We start from the raw sequence: 19,065 nt of genomic DNA, 5'->3' as shown, positions 1-19,065 counted from the left end.
CTGAAGGAATGAGATGAGTACGCGTCCGCCGCAACACCGACCGCCGCCAAGCATTTTTTGAATACAGCTCTAAATTGAAATCTAGACAAAAATAACCCGTCCTCGTGACATAGCAATGGCAACTCCGGAGACCCCACTTGTGGCTTAAAACCCTGCCTGCACGCCACCGGGCACATAGCCGAACCCGGGAGAGCGAACAACACTATCAGCTTCCCCTTTCCTAATTGGTCAGTCTTTGACCGACGCAACCATACCTCCAACCGATCTGTATATAGGCTCACGTCTCTCAGTCTCAACCCCCCAGCTTGCTTGGTACTCGGCGAAACCAACTCGCCGATTCTAAATGCCCCAAAGAACGCCAAAGAAAAAGCTAACCGAAACAACCTCATCTCGGCCGAAGAACGACAGACCGATGCTAATGATCCGCCCAAAGAGCTCAGCAGAGAAAACGACACAGGCCTTCTACGATCCGCCTCGACCCTACCTCGGCGCAAACCCTTCAAAGCCTGCCCCACTAAGAATTCCTTAGACACATCCCTAAAGCCCCGTAACTTGAAACCAAACGCCACCGCCGACATGAAGCGGTTAACCTTTGCCAATGAAAACCCCGCCTCCCAGGCGTCCCCTAACCAGTACAAAAGTGCCACCAACCTGTCTCTATCCGTGTTGACATCACCCAACTCTCTTACCCACTCCTCCCACTGCCTCCAGCAAGCAGAATAAGCACTCCACGTTGAGCGCGCCAAAGACCTTTTCACCAATCGTTCTACGGGACCGAGACCAGATCCCAAAGATGTTCCGGGCAGACCAAACCGAGACGTTCCGCTCCCGGTGCCAATTGCCGAAACCGGTCCCACTGCGAGCGAGAAAGAGCATCAGCGATACAATTCCGTACCCCCGGCACGTGCACCGCCACCACCCACGCGTTCAATGACAAGCACACCAACACTAAATGTCGCAACAACTGAATTACCGGAGGAGAGGACGCCGTGATGTTGTTAATGGCCAGCACCACCCCCATGTTGTCGCCGTAAAAACGAACCTTCTTATCCCTGAGCCTGTCCCCCCAGATGGTCGCCGCAACCACGATGGGGAACAGCTCGAGCAGGGCCAGATTCCGCGTGAGTCCACTGGACACCCAGCTAGCCGGCCATTGACCCGCGCACCACGGACCCCCCCCATAAGCTCCAAAACCGCCCGCTCCAGCTGCATCCGTAAAAATATTCAAATCACTCGTATCCTGCGCTGGAGCCATCCATAGCGACCGACCGTTATACTGGCCCAAGAAGTCATCCCATACCTGCAAATCAGCCCGATGCTCCTCCTTGAGCCGTACGAAGTGATGTGCCGCACGCACTCCCGCCGTAGCCGCCGCCAACCGTCTACCGAACACCCTCCCCATTGGCATAATCCGGCAGGCGAAATTCAACTTCCCCAGCAACGACTGAATCTCCCGCAGCGTAATTTTTTTTAACTTGCAAGCCCGACGTACCTCCTGACTCAAAGCCCCCAACTTATCCATCGGAAGACGACACTCCATAGCCACCGAATCTATCTCAATTCCCAAAAAACAAATCGTCGTTACCGGGCCCTCAGTCTTTTCTGGCGCCAAAGGGATCCCAAAATCCCTCGCAACCTTCTGCAGTGCGTGAAGCAGATTACCGCAAACGGGCAAACCCCCCGGGCCGACGCACAAGAAATCGTCTAAGTAATGTATCAACGAATCGACCCCGGCTACACCCTTCGTCACCCACTCCACGAAGCTACTAAAAGCCTCGAAGTACGCGTAAGAAAGGGAACACCCCATCGGAAGGCACCGATCCACGTAAAAAGCCCCATTCCAAAAACAACCCAACAGCCGTTGGCTTTCTGGATGAACTGGCAACAACCTGAACGCCGCCTCGATGTCGGTTTTTGCGAGCAGCGCGCCTGGACCCGCAGCACGAACTAACCCCACCGCTTTATCGAATGAGGTATACACTACGGAGCACAACTCATGATCAATCCCGTCATTTACCGACAAACCCTTGGGAAACGATAAGTGCTGAATCAACCGGAATTTTTGGGGCTCGCGCTTTGGAACAATACCCAATGGGGACACGACTAAATCCTTTATTGGCGGATCAATAAAAGGCCCCGCCATGCGGCCTAACGAAACTTCTTTAAACAACTTTTTTGACACGACCTCAGCATGCAAGTAGGCCGATTTAAGGTTCCTCCGCGTAACCGGGACCTCATAAGGAGGCGGAGGAATAATAAAACCAACACTAAACCCTTCGTAAAGCAACTTCGCCGCAGCCCTATCCGGATACTCATTTAGATAGGGGGCCATCCTTTCCACCCTCACCGGTGACAACCCCTTGACCAGCCGAGGAGGACTGGTTCCCTGACCTCTTTTTTCGCATACATTTTGCCGCCCCATGGGATGCACCATTACACTCCGAACACACGTGCTTGAACTTGCACGTGGCCCCAAACTTACACTGGCCATCGTTGAATTGCCAGCAGAATCCCAACTTTGCCCCACCGCCCTGTCCGACCTGACTGGACTGGCCCCCTTGGCCAACGCTCCCGGGAAAGGGCTGCCTAACCGGAGCCGTGACCCTTAACCAGAGAGCAATATCCTTCTGGTCCCACTGAATCGCCGGCCGAACCGCTTTTCGCTGACGGAATTGCTCATCGTATCTGAGCCAAGCCTGCCCCCCGTACACCCGATGAGCCTCCCCAATGGCGTCAAAATAACAAAACAACGCCGAACAATTTTCCGGCGCCTTTTCTCCTATTACACTGGCTAAGATGGCGAACGCCTGCGACCAATTAACGAACGTCTGCGGGATAAGCCTATACCGCCGACGCTCCTCCTCGTCCTTCTTGCTCTCATCCCGCTTGCTCCTATCCAAATTGAATTTAGCAAGCGGCAGAAGAGAAAAAATCTCAACGTATTCGTCCTTCCAAATACGCTCACGCACCTCCTGCTTTAAGTGCGCCCCCAACGGACCTTCAAAGCAAACATACACCTCCCCGCGAGCACGATCATCAATACGCACCCGATCGCCGTCTTTTTGGGCCTCGGTCTGTACCGACACCGCGACCGCCTCCGTAGCCGCCATTACGGGACGCGCCTGTAACAGTCCCACTTCCCTGGGGCCTTCCCAAACTACCGCCGGGGACACCTCCGTAACTACTGGCGCCGCCGCCCTATCTAGACGCCCGACCAGCTCCCGCAAGCAACCCACCAAGTCCGCTAGACCCGCGCCGTCGCGCCCGCCCGCGCCACTACCGGCCACCGATGCGACGCTAGCAGCCCCCCTGCCGACACCCGACATAAAAATCGCTGGATACGACAAAGATGGAGTTATGCACTCACCGGGCTGCACAGGCGCTGTGTTCCCGTCAGCCGGACCATCCTGCCCTCGCCGATACACGTCTATTTCACCGTCTTCCAGCTCCTCTCTCGCCGACGACTGGCCCTCCCACCGACATCTCCGAACCGGGGATGATGACGCGCTGGCAGATGGGCCGGCAACCTGCCGCCCGACCGCTGGGATCCAAACTTCCGACCGGACCTGTTGCCTCGACGTCGCTGCAGGTCTAGGCGTCCGTCTCGACGATCCTGATGAAGCCTGCCCCCTGGCCGGAGCATCACCAGGCGGGGCGGCCGTAACCAGTCTTCCCGATCTTGCATCTGATGGGGGGGGGGTGACAGGGAGCCCGGCCTGCGACTACCTGAGAACCGCCGGACCCCGTCGCGGCCTGGGATTCCTGCCAGGACGCAGGGCCTGGGAAGGGACGGTCCTCCCAGCTGCCTGGCCTGCAGCGTCCATATTAGGGCTCCCCCTGCGACGCCGTGTCCGCGGGACCACCTCAGGGCTGAGGCGTTCTGGAGGTCGGGACCGCCGGGAGCGACGGGCAGACCCGGCCTGAGTCGCCGTCACCCCCGGCGACGCTCTCTGCCTCCTCTGAGCAGGAGCGGGTGTTGTAGACTCCCCCCCCGCCGCCATATTACTGCCAGGAAGGGGGCCGGGGGAGGGGAGCCTGTCCCCCACTGCAACAGACCTCATATGCCGTGCCTGACGTGGCGAATCGGCGTCGGGGATCATTGTAAGTGCAGCCACGGTCTCCTCCAACCAACCGGGACCGTGGTGCACAGCAGCGGCACGCAGCCGCGCAAGAATCTCAGCCTCAGACATGCAGTACAGAGCGGGGCAACGGGAGCTTACTTGTGTGAGTGTTACTTCTCCCGCTGCTTCCGGCTCACTGCCGAAAAACAGCGGGAAGCTCCGTAACGGCCCCCTAACTCCTCCCTGTCCCTCCTCCACCTCTAACTTTCCCTACGAAGTTAACCCTTTCCCTCCTAGGGCTGTCATGGAGGCTTCCCTCCTAAGCCCTGCAGGCTGCGTCCAGCCTCGTCTGGATTAGACTGTACGGAGAGGTGTGATTTGTGAGCAGATGGAGAATAAATCAGGACATCTGGTACCGTTGTAGGGATGTCACATAGCTTAAAACAGCCCCGAGATACTGGCAGTAGTTCTTATAACAGAGACCAAGCAGGCATTAAACATTCATTTGTGGGAGATACTTTATACAAATTACATTATTTTTGGCCAACTAACTTTAACCTCAGTTCTACATTGTTAAATAACAAGATCAATGTGGGCCGCCCAACCACTTTATGAAGTTCTGATTCTCAAATTCACTATGTATCTTCTTTCCTGAGGTGATTGAACAATAATAGTGATCTATACAAGACAAATGGATCGTAGCCTTATGGTATGAATGTAAGATAATGACAAATTATAAAAATATTTTATAATTAAATGCATGTAGTATCCCTGCTATCGGTATACAAAACATTTGCTCGTCTTCTGACAACTTCCTAGTGAAAATGCTTAGAAATGAGTAACAAAAGATTTTGACATAGTGAACTTACACTATGTATTGACCTGTGGTCTCGTATATGTTGGCTAATCTCTCTCGGTACTATATTTGGCACTCAATGGTAAGAGACCAGTGGTGGGGGGGGGGATAATGAAGCTATTTACCCGCTTAGGACCGGGCTGTTTTGAGACTTCAGGACCAGACACCGTTACGCCATTTTTAGCACGTGTTAGTTAAACGGCTATGACTTTATTATTTGTTGGCTGGTTCAAGTCCCCTAGGGGGACTAATAAAAAAAAGTAAAAGACAGTTAAATAAAGTTTTTTTTTAATGTTCCAAAAAAAAATAAAAAATGAAAAGTAAAAAAAAAATACCTTTTCGAATTTTTTCCCTAAAGTACTGTTAAAAAAAATAAAAGTTAACATAACTGGTACCGCCGCGTCCATAAAAGTCCAAACTATCACAAAATAGTTTTGTTTAACCCACTCGGTGAACGCCGTAAAAAATAATAATAATAAAATAAATAAAAAATAGATATAAAACACGCAAACTACTGTTTTTTGGTCACCTTAGCTCTAAAAAAAAAAATGGAATAAACAGTGATCAAAAAGTCACATGTACCACAAAATGTTATCGGTGAGAACTACAGCTCACCCCGCAAACTTTAAGCCCTCACACCGCTAAATTGATGGAAATATAAAAAAGTTATGAGAATATGGCAACATAAAATTTCGTTTTTTAGCAAATAGTTTTATTATTTGATGGACGCCGTAAAAACAAAACCCCCTAAAATATGGCATAATTGCTGTTTTTTGCCCATTTTACCCCACAAATATTTTTTTCAGCTTCCCAGTACATTATGCGGCACAATAACTGGCGCAATGAAAAACTACAACTTCTCCCGCAAAAAAACAAGCCCTCATACGGCTATGTCGACAAAGAAATAAAAAAGTTATGGCTTTTTAAATGCGGGGTGGAAAAAAAGAAAATTAAAAAACTCAAGTTGGCCGTGTCCTTAAGGGCAGGTTCAGACGTGGCGGAATTGCTGTAGAATTCCGCTGCGGACAGTCCGCAGTGGAATTCTCTAGCGGCCATTTTTTACATTTGTTTCAATAAATTTTTAGGCAAGTTAGTTCAGACGTTGCGGAAAACTCCGCTGCGGACCAAAGGCTGAGGTGCAGAATTTTCCCTCCGCAGCATTAACTGTCTGTTTCGGAGAAGAAGCGGAATTTCACTGCGGATTTCAGCCTTTGCAATGCAAAAACTGAAATCTGTGGCAAGTCCGCTGTGATATCTGCAACGTCTGAATTACCTGTCAAATATGCAAATGTTGGTGCAGATTCGTTGCGTAATTGCCCCAAATCTGCACCAACATTTGCAGCGGAAAAATTCCACCACGTCCGAACGTGCCCTAAGGGGTTATGCATTATGTGTGGATGTACTGGACATACTCAGCGATTATACATTTATACCAAAATGTTCACAGCCACATAAGAGGATTTATGGTATGTAGCAATATCTATTAATCTATGTTATTTTTTTTAGATGATTTATCTATGTTGTATATTTTTTGGTAGAAAGCACTTACGGTTACTAGATGAGATCATTTTGCTATGCATTTTTGTAGGATAATGTTCAGATGACCCAGATGGATATTGACCATACAGACCGATATCGATGTATAATTAAGATTTTCCTGCTATACTGTATGACATTATAAGAATTGGGAAATTTTCGTGTTATTTTTCACAGCGTTTCAAAAAGATCCAGTGGAATTGGACCGAAACTTCACATAAGTGTGGATCACTTAAATAATATATGAACATATATCAGAAATCACTAAGAAAGATCATTTATCCCATTCAAAGTGGGGAAACAGGTCCATTTGTTAATTTAAGAATTCAGATCTCCCTTTAGATTTTCCTTTTACCACACGCAATGGCGGGAACACCACCCTTTTATGAATTAAGTGCTGCCAGAACGGGGTATAGACCTGCTTCTACCTCCTGGAGCTGTTATGGCGTGGCAGAGCACTAGCTAAGATGGCGTCCGAGCCTTTATCCCGGCGCCAAAACAAGTTTTTAGCGAGCCAACCATCACTTGCCTGTACAAATGAGAGGCCCCCTCTTTAGGATATGTTCACACATAGTATTTTGGTGCAGTTTTTGACGCAGAAACCGTGTCAGAAACAGCGCCAAAAAATTCCCCAAATAGCCACCCATTGATTTCAATGGGAGGCGGAGGTGTTTTTATTTGCGAAATCATCAATGGGACATCAATGGGAGGCAGAGAAAGCGGTTTTTGCAGAATTTTTTGCCTGCGGCGCTCAATGGCCACAGTAAAAAAATGGAGCGAAAAACGTTGCAAACAGGTCAAAATCTGTCTCAAAATTCCTGAAGGAATTTTGAGGCAGATTTTTCCGCCTGCAAAAAGCTCTTGTGTGAACAGGGCCTTAAAGCGATTAGCGTGGGGGACACATGGGATCACATTGCCCCCCAACCCCTCATTTCTTCTTTCCTTTCAGTCTTTCTTCAACTCCTTATTGTATTGTTTTATGGTTTGTTCCGCACCCCTTATCAGGGTGGTACTTACCTATTCTGGAAGTTTCCACAGGTGAACCTTGTGACCAGGTAGATTCTGGCAACAGTCCACGGATTGGTGGCATCAGCTGAGCGGTGAGAAAATCCTGGAGATATAAGCGGGCACTGTGGTCCGGTCAGCTGTTCATCTGAAGAGAAGATTCTGGAAGCAGCCCCTCCCTCCCTAATTTTTGTGAAGAAGCTTTGTCGCGGTGTTTGTTAGTGGGTTGTTGTCCAGCTAACGCTGGGTGGACAAGGGATTTATTTATATTGGACATTTTATTCTTGGACATTATTTATTGGTTTATTAAGTTATGCAATTTGGTTTTTAATTGTTTATTTAATTGTTTTATGTTACCCATAATAAAACACTGCAGCCTTTATTTCCAAATATTCTGGTGTGTTTTTCTTATTCAGGTTCTTTGGAGGGGTGCCATATGTGATCCCATGAAACATAACGGTACAGTGCAATAATAAGGGCATGACCACACATGGCGGAATTCCTCCGCAACTGTCCGCATCAATGCCGCACCTAATCCGGGTTGCGGATTACGGCTGCGGATCTGCACAAAATGTGCAGAAAATTGATGCGGACTAGCTGCTGCGGACTGCGGGAAAAGTGCTTCCCTTCTCCCTATCAGTGCAGGATAGAGAGAAGGGACAGCACTTTCCCTAGTGAAAGTAAAAGAAATTCATACTTACCGCCCGTTGTCTTTATGACGCGTCCCTCCTTCGGCATCCAGCCCGACCTCCCTGGATGACGCGCCAGTCCATGTGACCGCTGCAGCCTGTGCTTGGCCTGTGATTGGCTGCAGCCGTCACTTACACTGAAACGTCATCCTGGGAGGCCGGACTGGAGACAGAAGCAGGGAGTTCTCGGTAAGTATGAACTTATATTTTTTTACAGGTTGCTGTATATTGGGATCGGTAGTCACTGTCCCGGGTGCAGAAACAGTTACTGCCGATCGCTTAACTCTTTCAGCACCCTGGACAGTGACTATTTACTGACGTCTCCTAGCAACGCTCCCGTCATTACGGGAGCCCCATTGACTTCCTCAGTCTGGCTGTAGACCTAGAAATACATAGGTCCAGCCAGAATGAAGAAATGTCACGTTAAAAAAGCAAGACGCATCCGCAGCACACATGACATGTGCATGACAGCTGCGGACTTCATTGCGGAACTTTGAATCTCCATTGAAGTCAATGGAGAAATTCCGCCATGAGTCCGCCACTGCTCCGCAACAGACAGAGCATGCTGCGGACACCAAATTCCGCTCCGCAGCCTATGCTCCGCAGCGGAATTGTACGCATCGTGTAAACGAACACTGCTAAATTAAAGTGAAAGTCAATGGAGAAACGGCTCCGCTGCGGATTAACGCTGCGGAGTGTCCGCAGCGGAATTTAAGTGAAATTCCGCCATGTGTGAACCCGCCCTAAAGCAGCAGCATAAGTACTACAGGCCACTTCTCCTGTGGAACGCCACCTAGAAGATAAAAAACAACATAGACAGCACACTTTAAAGGGACAGTGCTCAATTTTAGGCGCTATTACTAGACACATAAATATTAAATAAAGCATAATCCCCTTTAAGAGTTAGGATTCTCCCCCCCACACTCTTACAATGTGCGTAGCCAGTCACGAGTATTACTAATATTAGTAGATGGCGCCCCTCTGCTATTGGCACCAGTCTGATTAAAATAATATGATCCCTAATAATAGGCTTTGCATAGTGCAAACTTAGGGTATGTTCACACTCTTAGCAAAATACGTCTGAAAAAACTGAGCTGTTTTCAGACGAAAACAGCTTCTGATTTTCAGACGTTTTTGTAGCAACTTGCGTTTTTTCGCTGGCGTATTTTACGGCCGTTATTGGAGTCAATGAAAAACGGCTCCAAAAACGTCCCAAGAAGTGACATGCACATCTTTTTCGCGGGCGTCTTTTTACGCGCCGTATTTTGACAGCGACGCGTAAAATTACACCTCGTGGGAACAGAACACCGTAAATCCCATTGCAAGCAATGGGCAAATGTTTGTAGGTGTAATGGAGTAGTTTTTTCAGGTGTAAAACGGCTGAATTACGTCTGAAACCACTGCGTGTGAACATACCCTAAATGGAACTCCATTAAGAAGGCACTTGATTGACAAGAAAGGGAAGGTAAGCCCAACATGTATTTCCTGCAAACCTAATGTATACGTGCTATTTGTTAATGCACGCTGTTCTAACAGGACTTACAAATCTGCAGCACTGTGCACGAAAAATGTTCATAGTCGGTGAGGAGTAACAAAAAAAATAAGTGGAGAGTAGTTTACATTACATTATATGAAGAGGGTTAAATAAGTACAACGTTTTATTGCTGGTGCCAAGCTTTATAAAGTTCCACAGAGGACATCGCTTACACTGCCCATCACTGCTGAATAGATGCATAAGAGTTTCCATCCTTTATGAGCTGAGGAGTGGTGAGTGCCAGTGCATAATATATTTTCAGGCACTGCCAGCGACTACAACCGTCACTTTGTTCTGTGTAGGATGGAAAAATGTTATCCTAATAGTTTCAGGACTGAGATTTCTAAGGTTTGTTATTAAGGCGGTATTTCCAACTCATACATTTATGGCAAATCCTCAGTATGGATGTGAGTAAGGGGGGGGGGGGGGCTGTACATGGCTGTGAATGTCTCTATGAGATTCCCTAATAAAACCAAACTAGTGGGTGCTGCTATTGCACCCACTAAACCCCCCAATGAAAGTCCTTTTGGCTGATTGACTATGAGGGATCTTGTGGCCCTCTTCACCTATATAAGAAAGGAGTAGTAATAGTACACACAAGCTTATTACCCCAAATCTGTGTAGCTTCCCTAGGTGTATACCAGGCTGTGGCAGTTCAGATTACTTAGCAACCTCTTGACCTCCTGACCACTCTTTAAATACATATGGCTACTTGTACAGTATTTTCTATACAGAAGACTGTCTCTCCATGCTACACAGACTTGTTTTAGGTATTTCCCAGTAGGCACAGGGCCAGATTATCATTTATGGTGTAGGAGCATCTGCTCCGAACCCCTGCCTCCTGACCACTATTTGAATACATATGGCTACTTGTCCAGTATTTGCTATACAGAAGACTGTCTCTCCATGCTACACGGACTTGTTTTAGGTATTTTCCAGTAGGCACAGGGCCGTATTATTATTGATGGTGTGGGAGCTTCTGCTCCGAGCCCCTGCTGTAAAAACTCTTTAATCACTCCAATGCGAATTTCAATTATATAAATGCAAGCTACAGGGAACAGATATCCCATATTGTCCTCTACAGGTTGTGGCTGCCAGTCAGTGTACCAGAGTGAAGCTTTTTCTCTCTGATTCCCTGTCTAAATGGGCAATTTGCTGAGGCATGTCAAGCCCTACATTGGAAATCTACATCCATACCCAAAATGAACTGCTTCGTACAATTAAAACATTTCAAGTCAAGAGGGAAAAAGCGAAGAAGAAAGACAAATGTGAATTATGTGCAAAACCACAAGGACGTGAGCCCAATGAAGTGAGATATGTGCAACATCACGTCGTGTCCGCAGCGGCCAACTAGTGACTGCTGCCGACATATGAGTAGTGCTGTAGTTGTAGTTGCGCTGACACGACAATATCGTGTGCACTTTGTGAAAACAGGACCTGGGGTACATATTAGGCTTCGTTCACATTTGCGTCAGGGTTCCGTTCTGGTGTTCCATCGGAGCTTCCCGTCAGAACGGAACCCTGACTGAAACAAACGGAAACCACAGGTTTCCGTTTGCATCATCATTGATTTCAATGGTGACGGATCCGGTGCAAATGGTTTCTGTTTGTCTCATCCGTCACCATTGAAATTAATGGTGATGCAAATGGAAACCTGTGGTTTCCGTTTGTTTCAGTCAGCGTTCCGTTCTGACGGGAAGCTCCGATGGAACGCCAGAACGGAGCCCTGACGCAGATGTGAACGAAGCCTAACAAAACTTTTTATTTTGACATTTTAAGCCCAAACAACCTAATTTATATATCCAAAAAAACTTCTCTGCCGGCATGTACCCCTGACGTTATCACGTGTGCTCCTAATAATAATAACAATAATAATCGTTATTTATATAGCGCCAACATATTCCGCAGCTCTTTACGATTCAGAGGAAACATGCACAGACAATATCAGACATTACATAGTGACAAAACTAATTATCTGTACAAACAAGGGGTGTGAGGACGCTACTCGCAAGAGCTTACAATCTATGAGGAAATAAGGGAGACACAAAGTGTAGAGATCTTGTTCAGTACAATGGTCCGGCCATCTTTTATACATATGGGGTAGTAACATAAAGCTGCATGAGCCGGTCACCAGCCAGTATATGTGTACAGGTATGGGGTTCAGTCTTGTATGAGATGCTGCGGACATAGAGCGGTGATACTCACAGGCGCCCCTTCAGAAGAGCTCGCAGCAGAATCCTTCTCTTAACCCTTCTCTCGGTTCTTCTCTATTTAATTTATGTAATAAAGAAGGTTGTTGAAGAAGCAGCTAATAAATACATATGTAAATCGGGAAACTGTCTGGCACATTTATATAGGCAGTAATAAATAATGAAATAATATATGGTCATCAGTGACTTACATAGAAGAGAGGGATCCCCTTAGCATACACTAGACTGGACCCCCCCCCCCCATTATGGTGCCGGGTTTGGCCTAGTACAGAAGGCCTGGTATTTGACCTTTGGGCCAGCTCCACCCCACATTACTTCCTAACAATGCAGATCCTTTGGAGAGGGAACAGGTTCCCACCAACCAGTAGTAAAAGGGAATGGGACCAACCATGGCTAGGCATCTTCTCTCCAAGGGTTCCATAGCAGCTGAATGCTCTGCCTCTATGGTACATGTACCCTTGATGGGCATGGCTGGCACTATTGTATGGGTACTACTAGTGATGGCTCTAATGGCTGTCAATTATCTCTTGCTGCGCTTATGTCGACAATTTTACAATTCAGAAACGAAAGGTTATATTGGAATGTTTGTCTTATCAGGTATAAATGTTAACGTTCATAGCTAGAATTACCCGCAGATAAAATAATATAGGCGTCTATAATCAGCAAATCACACAAACCGATAATAGTAATATAACTAGAGAAATGTTGCTCCAATAATAATAATAATAACTGGGATGATAATAATAAAATATAATGACAATGGGATGATGATAATGATTATGATGATGATAAAAATAATATTAATGATGATGATGATAATAATAATAATAATACTAATACTAATAATAATAATAATAATAATAATAATAATAATACACAATAATAATAATGGTGATGATGATGATAATAATTGATGATAATAATAATAATAATAATAATAATAATAATAAAATATAATAATAATGGTGATGATGATGATAATTGATGATAATAATTGATGATAATAATAATAATTATAATAATAAAATATAATAATAATGGTGATGATTATGATAATAATTGATGATGATGCAGATGATAATAATAATGATGAAGATAATAATGGTGATGATGATGATGATAATAATTGATGATACAGATGATGATGATGATGATAATAATAATAATAATGATAATTGATGATGATGCAGATGATAATAATAATGATGAAGATAATAATGGTGATGATGTTTATTTCACACATGTCCGATGCAGACTGATGACCACATACATGTAATAAATAGTGGTGACATTAGTGACAGGGAGAAGTGACAGGCAGCGGGTCACATGACAGGCCGGGGACACCTGTGAGCGCAGCAGGTTATAGTGGCGCCTCCTCCCCGTTCCTTCATACTGTACATGTATATACACCGGGAGGAGGAGGCGGAGGGCTGGGACACAGGACCGGCCCTTCTTCCCGTGCTGTCATGTACAGCCAGCATCCTGCATCCTGCCTGTGACTTCTCTCACTGCCCGGAGAAGTTGCAGCGTGTAGTGCACTGGTGTAACTCCCTGACCTCACCCCCCGGATTGGGGTAATAGTAGTGCCCCGGGTGTATCCTGATGTGAAGCTAGGAGGACCCCATTGCATTTTAGAGGGGGGGGGAAGGAGGAGGGAGGATTTGGGATTATTTCTTACCTCCCAGATGCGTTCGTTGCTGGACAGTAAGAAGAAGAGCAGCGCAGGGCTGGATGTTGCTTTGGGGCTGGTTCCCCGGCAGCAGCAGCAGCATCAGCCCAGGATGTTTAGCTGTGTGTCCTGCTTCTGGGTGCTGCTCTCGGCTTGCCTGGTGGCGGTCTGCAGCTTCAGCTTCCTCTCCCCGTCTTGGATAGTGAGATCTGGAGATCCGGAGCCGCTGAGCTTTGGGCTTTTGTGGCACTGCTCTGACAGCCTGGAGCACATGTCCGGCTGCTACACCTTCGGGGGATTAGGGAAATTCAATGACATCCCTTCCAGCTCCTGGCAGGTGAGTGGCTTAACAATTATTATCGGCGGATTGTGATTGGTACAATTCACACATGCGTTACCTGATCAGCTGCACTAAACGATACCACTACTGTACATTTTACACTTATATTCTACATTTATCAGACTGATTAGGTTTACATCATAATCCAATAAATCACAGCTGCATCCTAGACACTTTGGAATCATTCATCTAATACAATCTATATGGTTACACCTATATCCTCTGCCCATACAAGTACAATTTATGACCCTTTATATATTAAATGATGACGAGCATTTAGTGAAACAATTTTTCTGCATGATCTATACATTCTCTGACCTCTCTATTAGTTGTCACCACGTTTTATACCCATTTATAAACCTACATGACTCGACACCTGTTCACCGGTCGTAGACGTCACCATTATTAAATAATTAGCGATTAAATATTAATTTGTGAACCCAAAGTCGGTTCTTAATATTGTGTCATAAACCAAATGGAAATCATTCTTGTATATTTAGACTCCAGATCCAGAATGTTCAATGTGTTACAGTGAGAATTGTTCACGACTCATCAGATGGCCAGATACATGTCTCGAATACACAATTATAATTTATGATCAATTGAAATTCTAAGATATATGCAATGCATTTTCTTAAGGCTGGAATCACACATGCAGTTTTTGATGCAGTTTTTAATGCCGTTTTTTGAGCCAAGTGTAACCAACAGGGATGAAATGTATAAGTCCTTTCTTTATACTTCCCCTTCCTTTTGTGTCCACTTCTGGCTTTGGCTCCAAAAACTGCACCAAAATCTGGACGTATGATTCGAGCCTAGGGACAAATGCACACAATCCGTATTTCGTGCGGATTTGCCGCTCAGATTTTCCTAAGTGAAATCTGCAGCGTAAAACAGGTCCAGCAAAGTAAATGAGATTCCAATGAATCTCAACAACACGTTGCAGAATTTTTCCGCACGCAAATTGACCGGCGATGCAAAATCTGCAACATGTCAATTTATCTCGCGTTTCCATTTCAGAATTGTATCTGACTAGTTTAACGATGTAATATCCCATGGTGGCTATTGGCCTCCTTAATCACATAACATGACATCATAGACAACACGTCATTACGTGGCCATAATACTGTGGCAGCGGGAATAAACGTGTCTTGAATGGAGCTGTGTTATAGTTCTCTGTACTGCGGGTGGCCGGGAGATCTGCTGAGCAGGAGAAAAGCTAAAGACTTTAGTTCGTTCGTTCGTTCTCGTGATTGACAGTGATCCCAGAGGTTGGATCCCTACCGATCCTAATGTTATGGCAAATCCAAGCGATATACCATAACATAAGATGGGAATACCCGTTTAGAGGGATGTGCTACGCTTGGGACAACTAAAGATGGAAGTCACATCCAGTGATGGTAGGCGCTGCGTGGGCATCTCTGCCCACTGTGAAATCAGTGGGTGCCCGTCATGCTTCAATTCCTCATGCAACGGTCCTACTGAAGACAACAGATGACTGTAAAGACTCCCATTGTGGTGTCATATCTGCAGCTAGTATTGTCACAATGAGCCATTAGTAAAATCCTCACCACCACTATGCATACGTATTGTATAGGTTTTAATATTTGTAGGCATGCCCCTAGCACTTATGGAGATGTTGCTTGGCTTCTCATCACTCCGCAGCCCCCTCTCAATCATTTCCATTAGTAGATGTGTTTGGGAATGCTGCACAATGCTGGTGATGTGTCCGCTACGGAGCGCACGGAGAGGGTACAGCACTCAGGGCATGGGCAATTAGCTGATCACTGTGAAGTGGGTAAACAACAAACAAGCTACAGGCAGGAAAGCCGGCATCTCACTCATTAATATTACACTTGTGTGCCTATATGTCTACAAGTCGAGTGATAATGTGTCTCCAATTAGTCTTCTGTAGGAGGATGGGCATTATGTAGGAGTAGATTAAGAGACACTTGTCACCATACCATGTCTGCAGATGGCTCTATAATATGTCACTGTGCAGACTGCAACGCCTGCAGATTTCTCTATACCATTGCTATATACTCATCTCTCTCTTACTTTTTGTATATATACAGTATATATGAAGGCATGTTTTCTGTTTATTACTAAATTACAGTGTGTGGCAATAGTACCTATAGTATTTCGACGTATGGCTCGTGATTTTTCACTACAGTTATACTATCTGTTCACACTTCTGTTCCGTTGGCAGTTCCGTCTCTTTTGATGACAAAAAGTGCAGCATGCAGCGCTATTCTTGTCGGCAAAACGACAGAAACGTCAGCAGAAGCCCAACGGACCCCTGTATAAGTCTAGGGAGTCTGTGGGTAGCGTTTGGATCCGTTGTACAATTGAACCGGCAGAATGTTTTTTGGCTTTTGTTATAAACGGAAGCTATGATGCAGATGTGAGCCGAGCCTTAGTATTAGGGTATGTTCACACGAGGGCGTCCGTAACGGCTGAAATTACGGGGATGTTTCAGCCTGAAAACATCCCCGTAATTTCAGCCGTAACGGCATGTGCAGGCGCTTGAACGCCGCGTCAATTACGGACGTAATTGGCGCTGCTATTCATTGGAGTCAATGAATAACGGCTCCAATTACGCCCAAAGAAGTGACAGGTCACTTCTTTGACGCGGGCGTCTATTTAAGCGCCGTCATTTGACAGCGGCGCGTAAATATACGCCTCGTGTGAACAGACAAACGTCAGCCCATTGCTTTCAATGGGCAGATGTTTGTCAGCGCTATTGAGGCGCTATTTTCGGACGTAATTCGGGGCAAAAACGCCCGAATTACATCCGTAAATAGGCCGTGTGAACATACCCTCAGTTTAATGACGGACCTTTTGGAAACTCTCCCAGTTAAAAAAAAAATTTCAACAGGTAAAAGAGCAGGAACCACAATGTACCCCCTGAACTTCATCTAATTTCTATTAATAATGCTCATCATCATGATACTGAATTAAAGGCTATGTGCACGCTTGTGTTTAGTATCCATCCTATTTTGCGGGTAGAGGTGGACGATTATCAGTCCTCTTATCTTCCTGTTGAGAAGGTCATTGACTTCTATAGTGAGAAGATCTCTGGTGCACGGAGAATACACCTGTGCTGGACATCCATGGTCTGTTATTCTCTAATGGCAGTGGTCTCTTTCAGCAGGATAATACGCTTGCCACACTGCAAAAATTGCTCTGGAATCGTTTGAGGAACACGATAAAGAGTTCAAGGTGTTGACTTGGCCTCCAAATTACCCAGATCTTAATTTGATCGAGGATCTGTGGGATGTGCTGGAAAAACAAGTCCGATCCATGGAGGCCCCACCTCGCAATGTACAGTTTAATTCCACCGTCTTGCTGGCAGATACCACAGGACACCTTAAGAGCAGTTTTGGTGTCACAATAGGAGACCTATACAATAATAGGTCTGATAATGTTATGTCTGATCGGTATATATATATTTATTTACAATATATAATGTCATTGTATGCTGTAACATTAAAATTACCCTTCGCTGGAAATAAGGGACCTCCACTTCACAATAATGCATTTACAGTTGACCAGGGAATATCTAGCAGATCAAAAAATACAACTGACTTGTGGCACAGTTTTTGGCAAAGTGTTGGTACCATCCTAAGCTGACTTTACCATCTGTAATGCATAAAGGGCAGCACTCGACTATAATACCAATAAATAATGCAGTAGGTTTGCCTGCAGTCCTATGTAAAAACACAGATAACCACATTGTAATATCACTATAAGTGGTGCTACGTCTTCACATATATCATAAAACCCTGATTTGATTATACACCGGCATGTCGTAAGGTTGGCAATGTGTCCTACGGCATTTGAAACAGGTGATTGGCACAACTAATTTCAAGTCTGCACAAAAAAAGGACAGAAAGAATCTGGTTGTGGGAAAATGTGATTCTTTCCTTTTGTATTTGGTGGTCTAATTATGTGTGAATTGTGCCCAAATCTAAAGCTTTTTCTACTCCACAGAATGATGGACCAGTGCACCTTTTGTGATGCTGATAAGTTGTTTGAAAACAGGAGCATCATTAGTGAGTCAGTGCACGGGGCCGTTACATCACTGTGCATGCAGAACACTGGGACCTGCCAGCTTTATATACAACCATTGTCTTCCTGGGCGAGCTGTCAGAATAGCATGCCGTCCCTCCGGTAATGGTATTGTAAGCATCCCACTCCTCTTCTATGTGGATGCAGTGACGGCATGTTCTAGAATGGTAGGAGGTCCCCTATACCCCCAGTGACCTCTGCTTCACGTAATAGTATTTAACTTTTGTTAAAATGTAGTAAATGATAAATTTTTCTTTCAGTAAAATAAAAAATATAATAATACTGAATATCATGTTAACACACATATACAGTATATATACGGTGTATATATATATTTTTTTTTATTTTTGGCCTTCTATAGGCCTGGGCTTACCTATTACCTTATCCTGGAGGGGCTTATCTGCTTTGGACAAATCCTTTGTGTTAGAATGGTCCTATGTTGATAGACTCATCACATGGTTTCCCGCTGCTTTGCAAGTTTTCAATTTTCCTGCAGCGCCCCCACAGGGGAAAAGAAGCATTACATCATGCTCATTAAAGGGGATTAGTCCGATTTTAAAGTGGTTTTCCCATCATCAATATTTATCACCTATCCACTGGATTGGTGCTAAAAGTCTGATCGGTGAGGGTCTGACTGCTGGGACCCCCACCTATCACAAGAATGGGGTTACCTTGCCTTTCCAGGGCGCCCCATGGGAACCCCATATGAACGTAGCGGTAGTGCGCATGCTTGGCCACCGCTCCTTTTATTTCTAAAGGGTGCCGAAGATAGCACTCGCCGCTGGATGCGCAGCGCAAGTATAACATGTATATGATCAAAAATGACTTAAAGAGGCTCTGTCACCAGATTTTGCAACCCCTATCTGCTATTGCAGCAGATCGGCGCTGCAATGTAGATTACAGTAACGTTTTTATTTTTAAAAAACGAGCATTTTTGGCCAAGTTATGACCATTTTCGTATTTATGCAAATGAGGCTTGCAAAAGTACAACTGGGCGTGTTGAAAAGTAAAAGTACAACTGGGCGTGTATTATGTGCGTACATCGGGGCGTGTTTACTACTTTTACTAGCTGGGCGTTGTGTATAGAAGTGTCATCC

General features: G+C 45.5%; 1 protein-coding gene and 1 long non-coding RNA gene across 2 annotated transcripts in view; one reads left to right on the top strand and one right to left on the bottom strand.

The window, feature by feature from the left end:
* LOC142743538 (uncharacterized) overlaps window positions 1–13,887 on the bottom strand; it is an 88,847-nt gene extending 74,960 nt beyond the window's left edge. The window contains exon 1 of the long non-coding RNA XR_012881579.1: window positions 13,570–13,887. This is a non-coding gene — a long non-coding RNA (uncharacterized LOC142743538). The remainder of the gene's footprint in view (window positions 1–13,569) is intronic.
* Window positions 13,328–19,065, top strand: part of LOC142743536 (LHFPL tetraspan subfamily member 7 protein-like) — a 188,852-nt gene continuing 183,114 nt past the window's right edge. Inside the window, exon 1 of the mRNA XM_075854399.1 lies at window positions 13,328–13,897. Within this exon, the coding sequence (XP_075710514.1) occupies window positions 13,577–13,897 (321 nt within the window). The 5' untranslated portion in view covers window positions 13,328–13,576. The remainder of the gene's footprint in view (window positions 13,898–19,065) is intronic.

This window comes from Rhinoderma darwinii, chromosome 2, assembly GCF_050947455.1.
Source record: "Rhinoderma darwinii isolate aRhiDar2 chromosome 2, aRhiDar2.hap1, whole genome shotgun sequence".
Taxonomy (NCBI): domain Eukaryota; kingdom Metazoa; phylum Chordata; class Amphibia; order Anura; family Rhinodermatidae; genus Rhinoderma; species Rhinoderma darwinii.
This window is presented reverse-complemented; position numbering and strand designations above follow the sequence as displayed.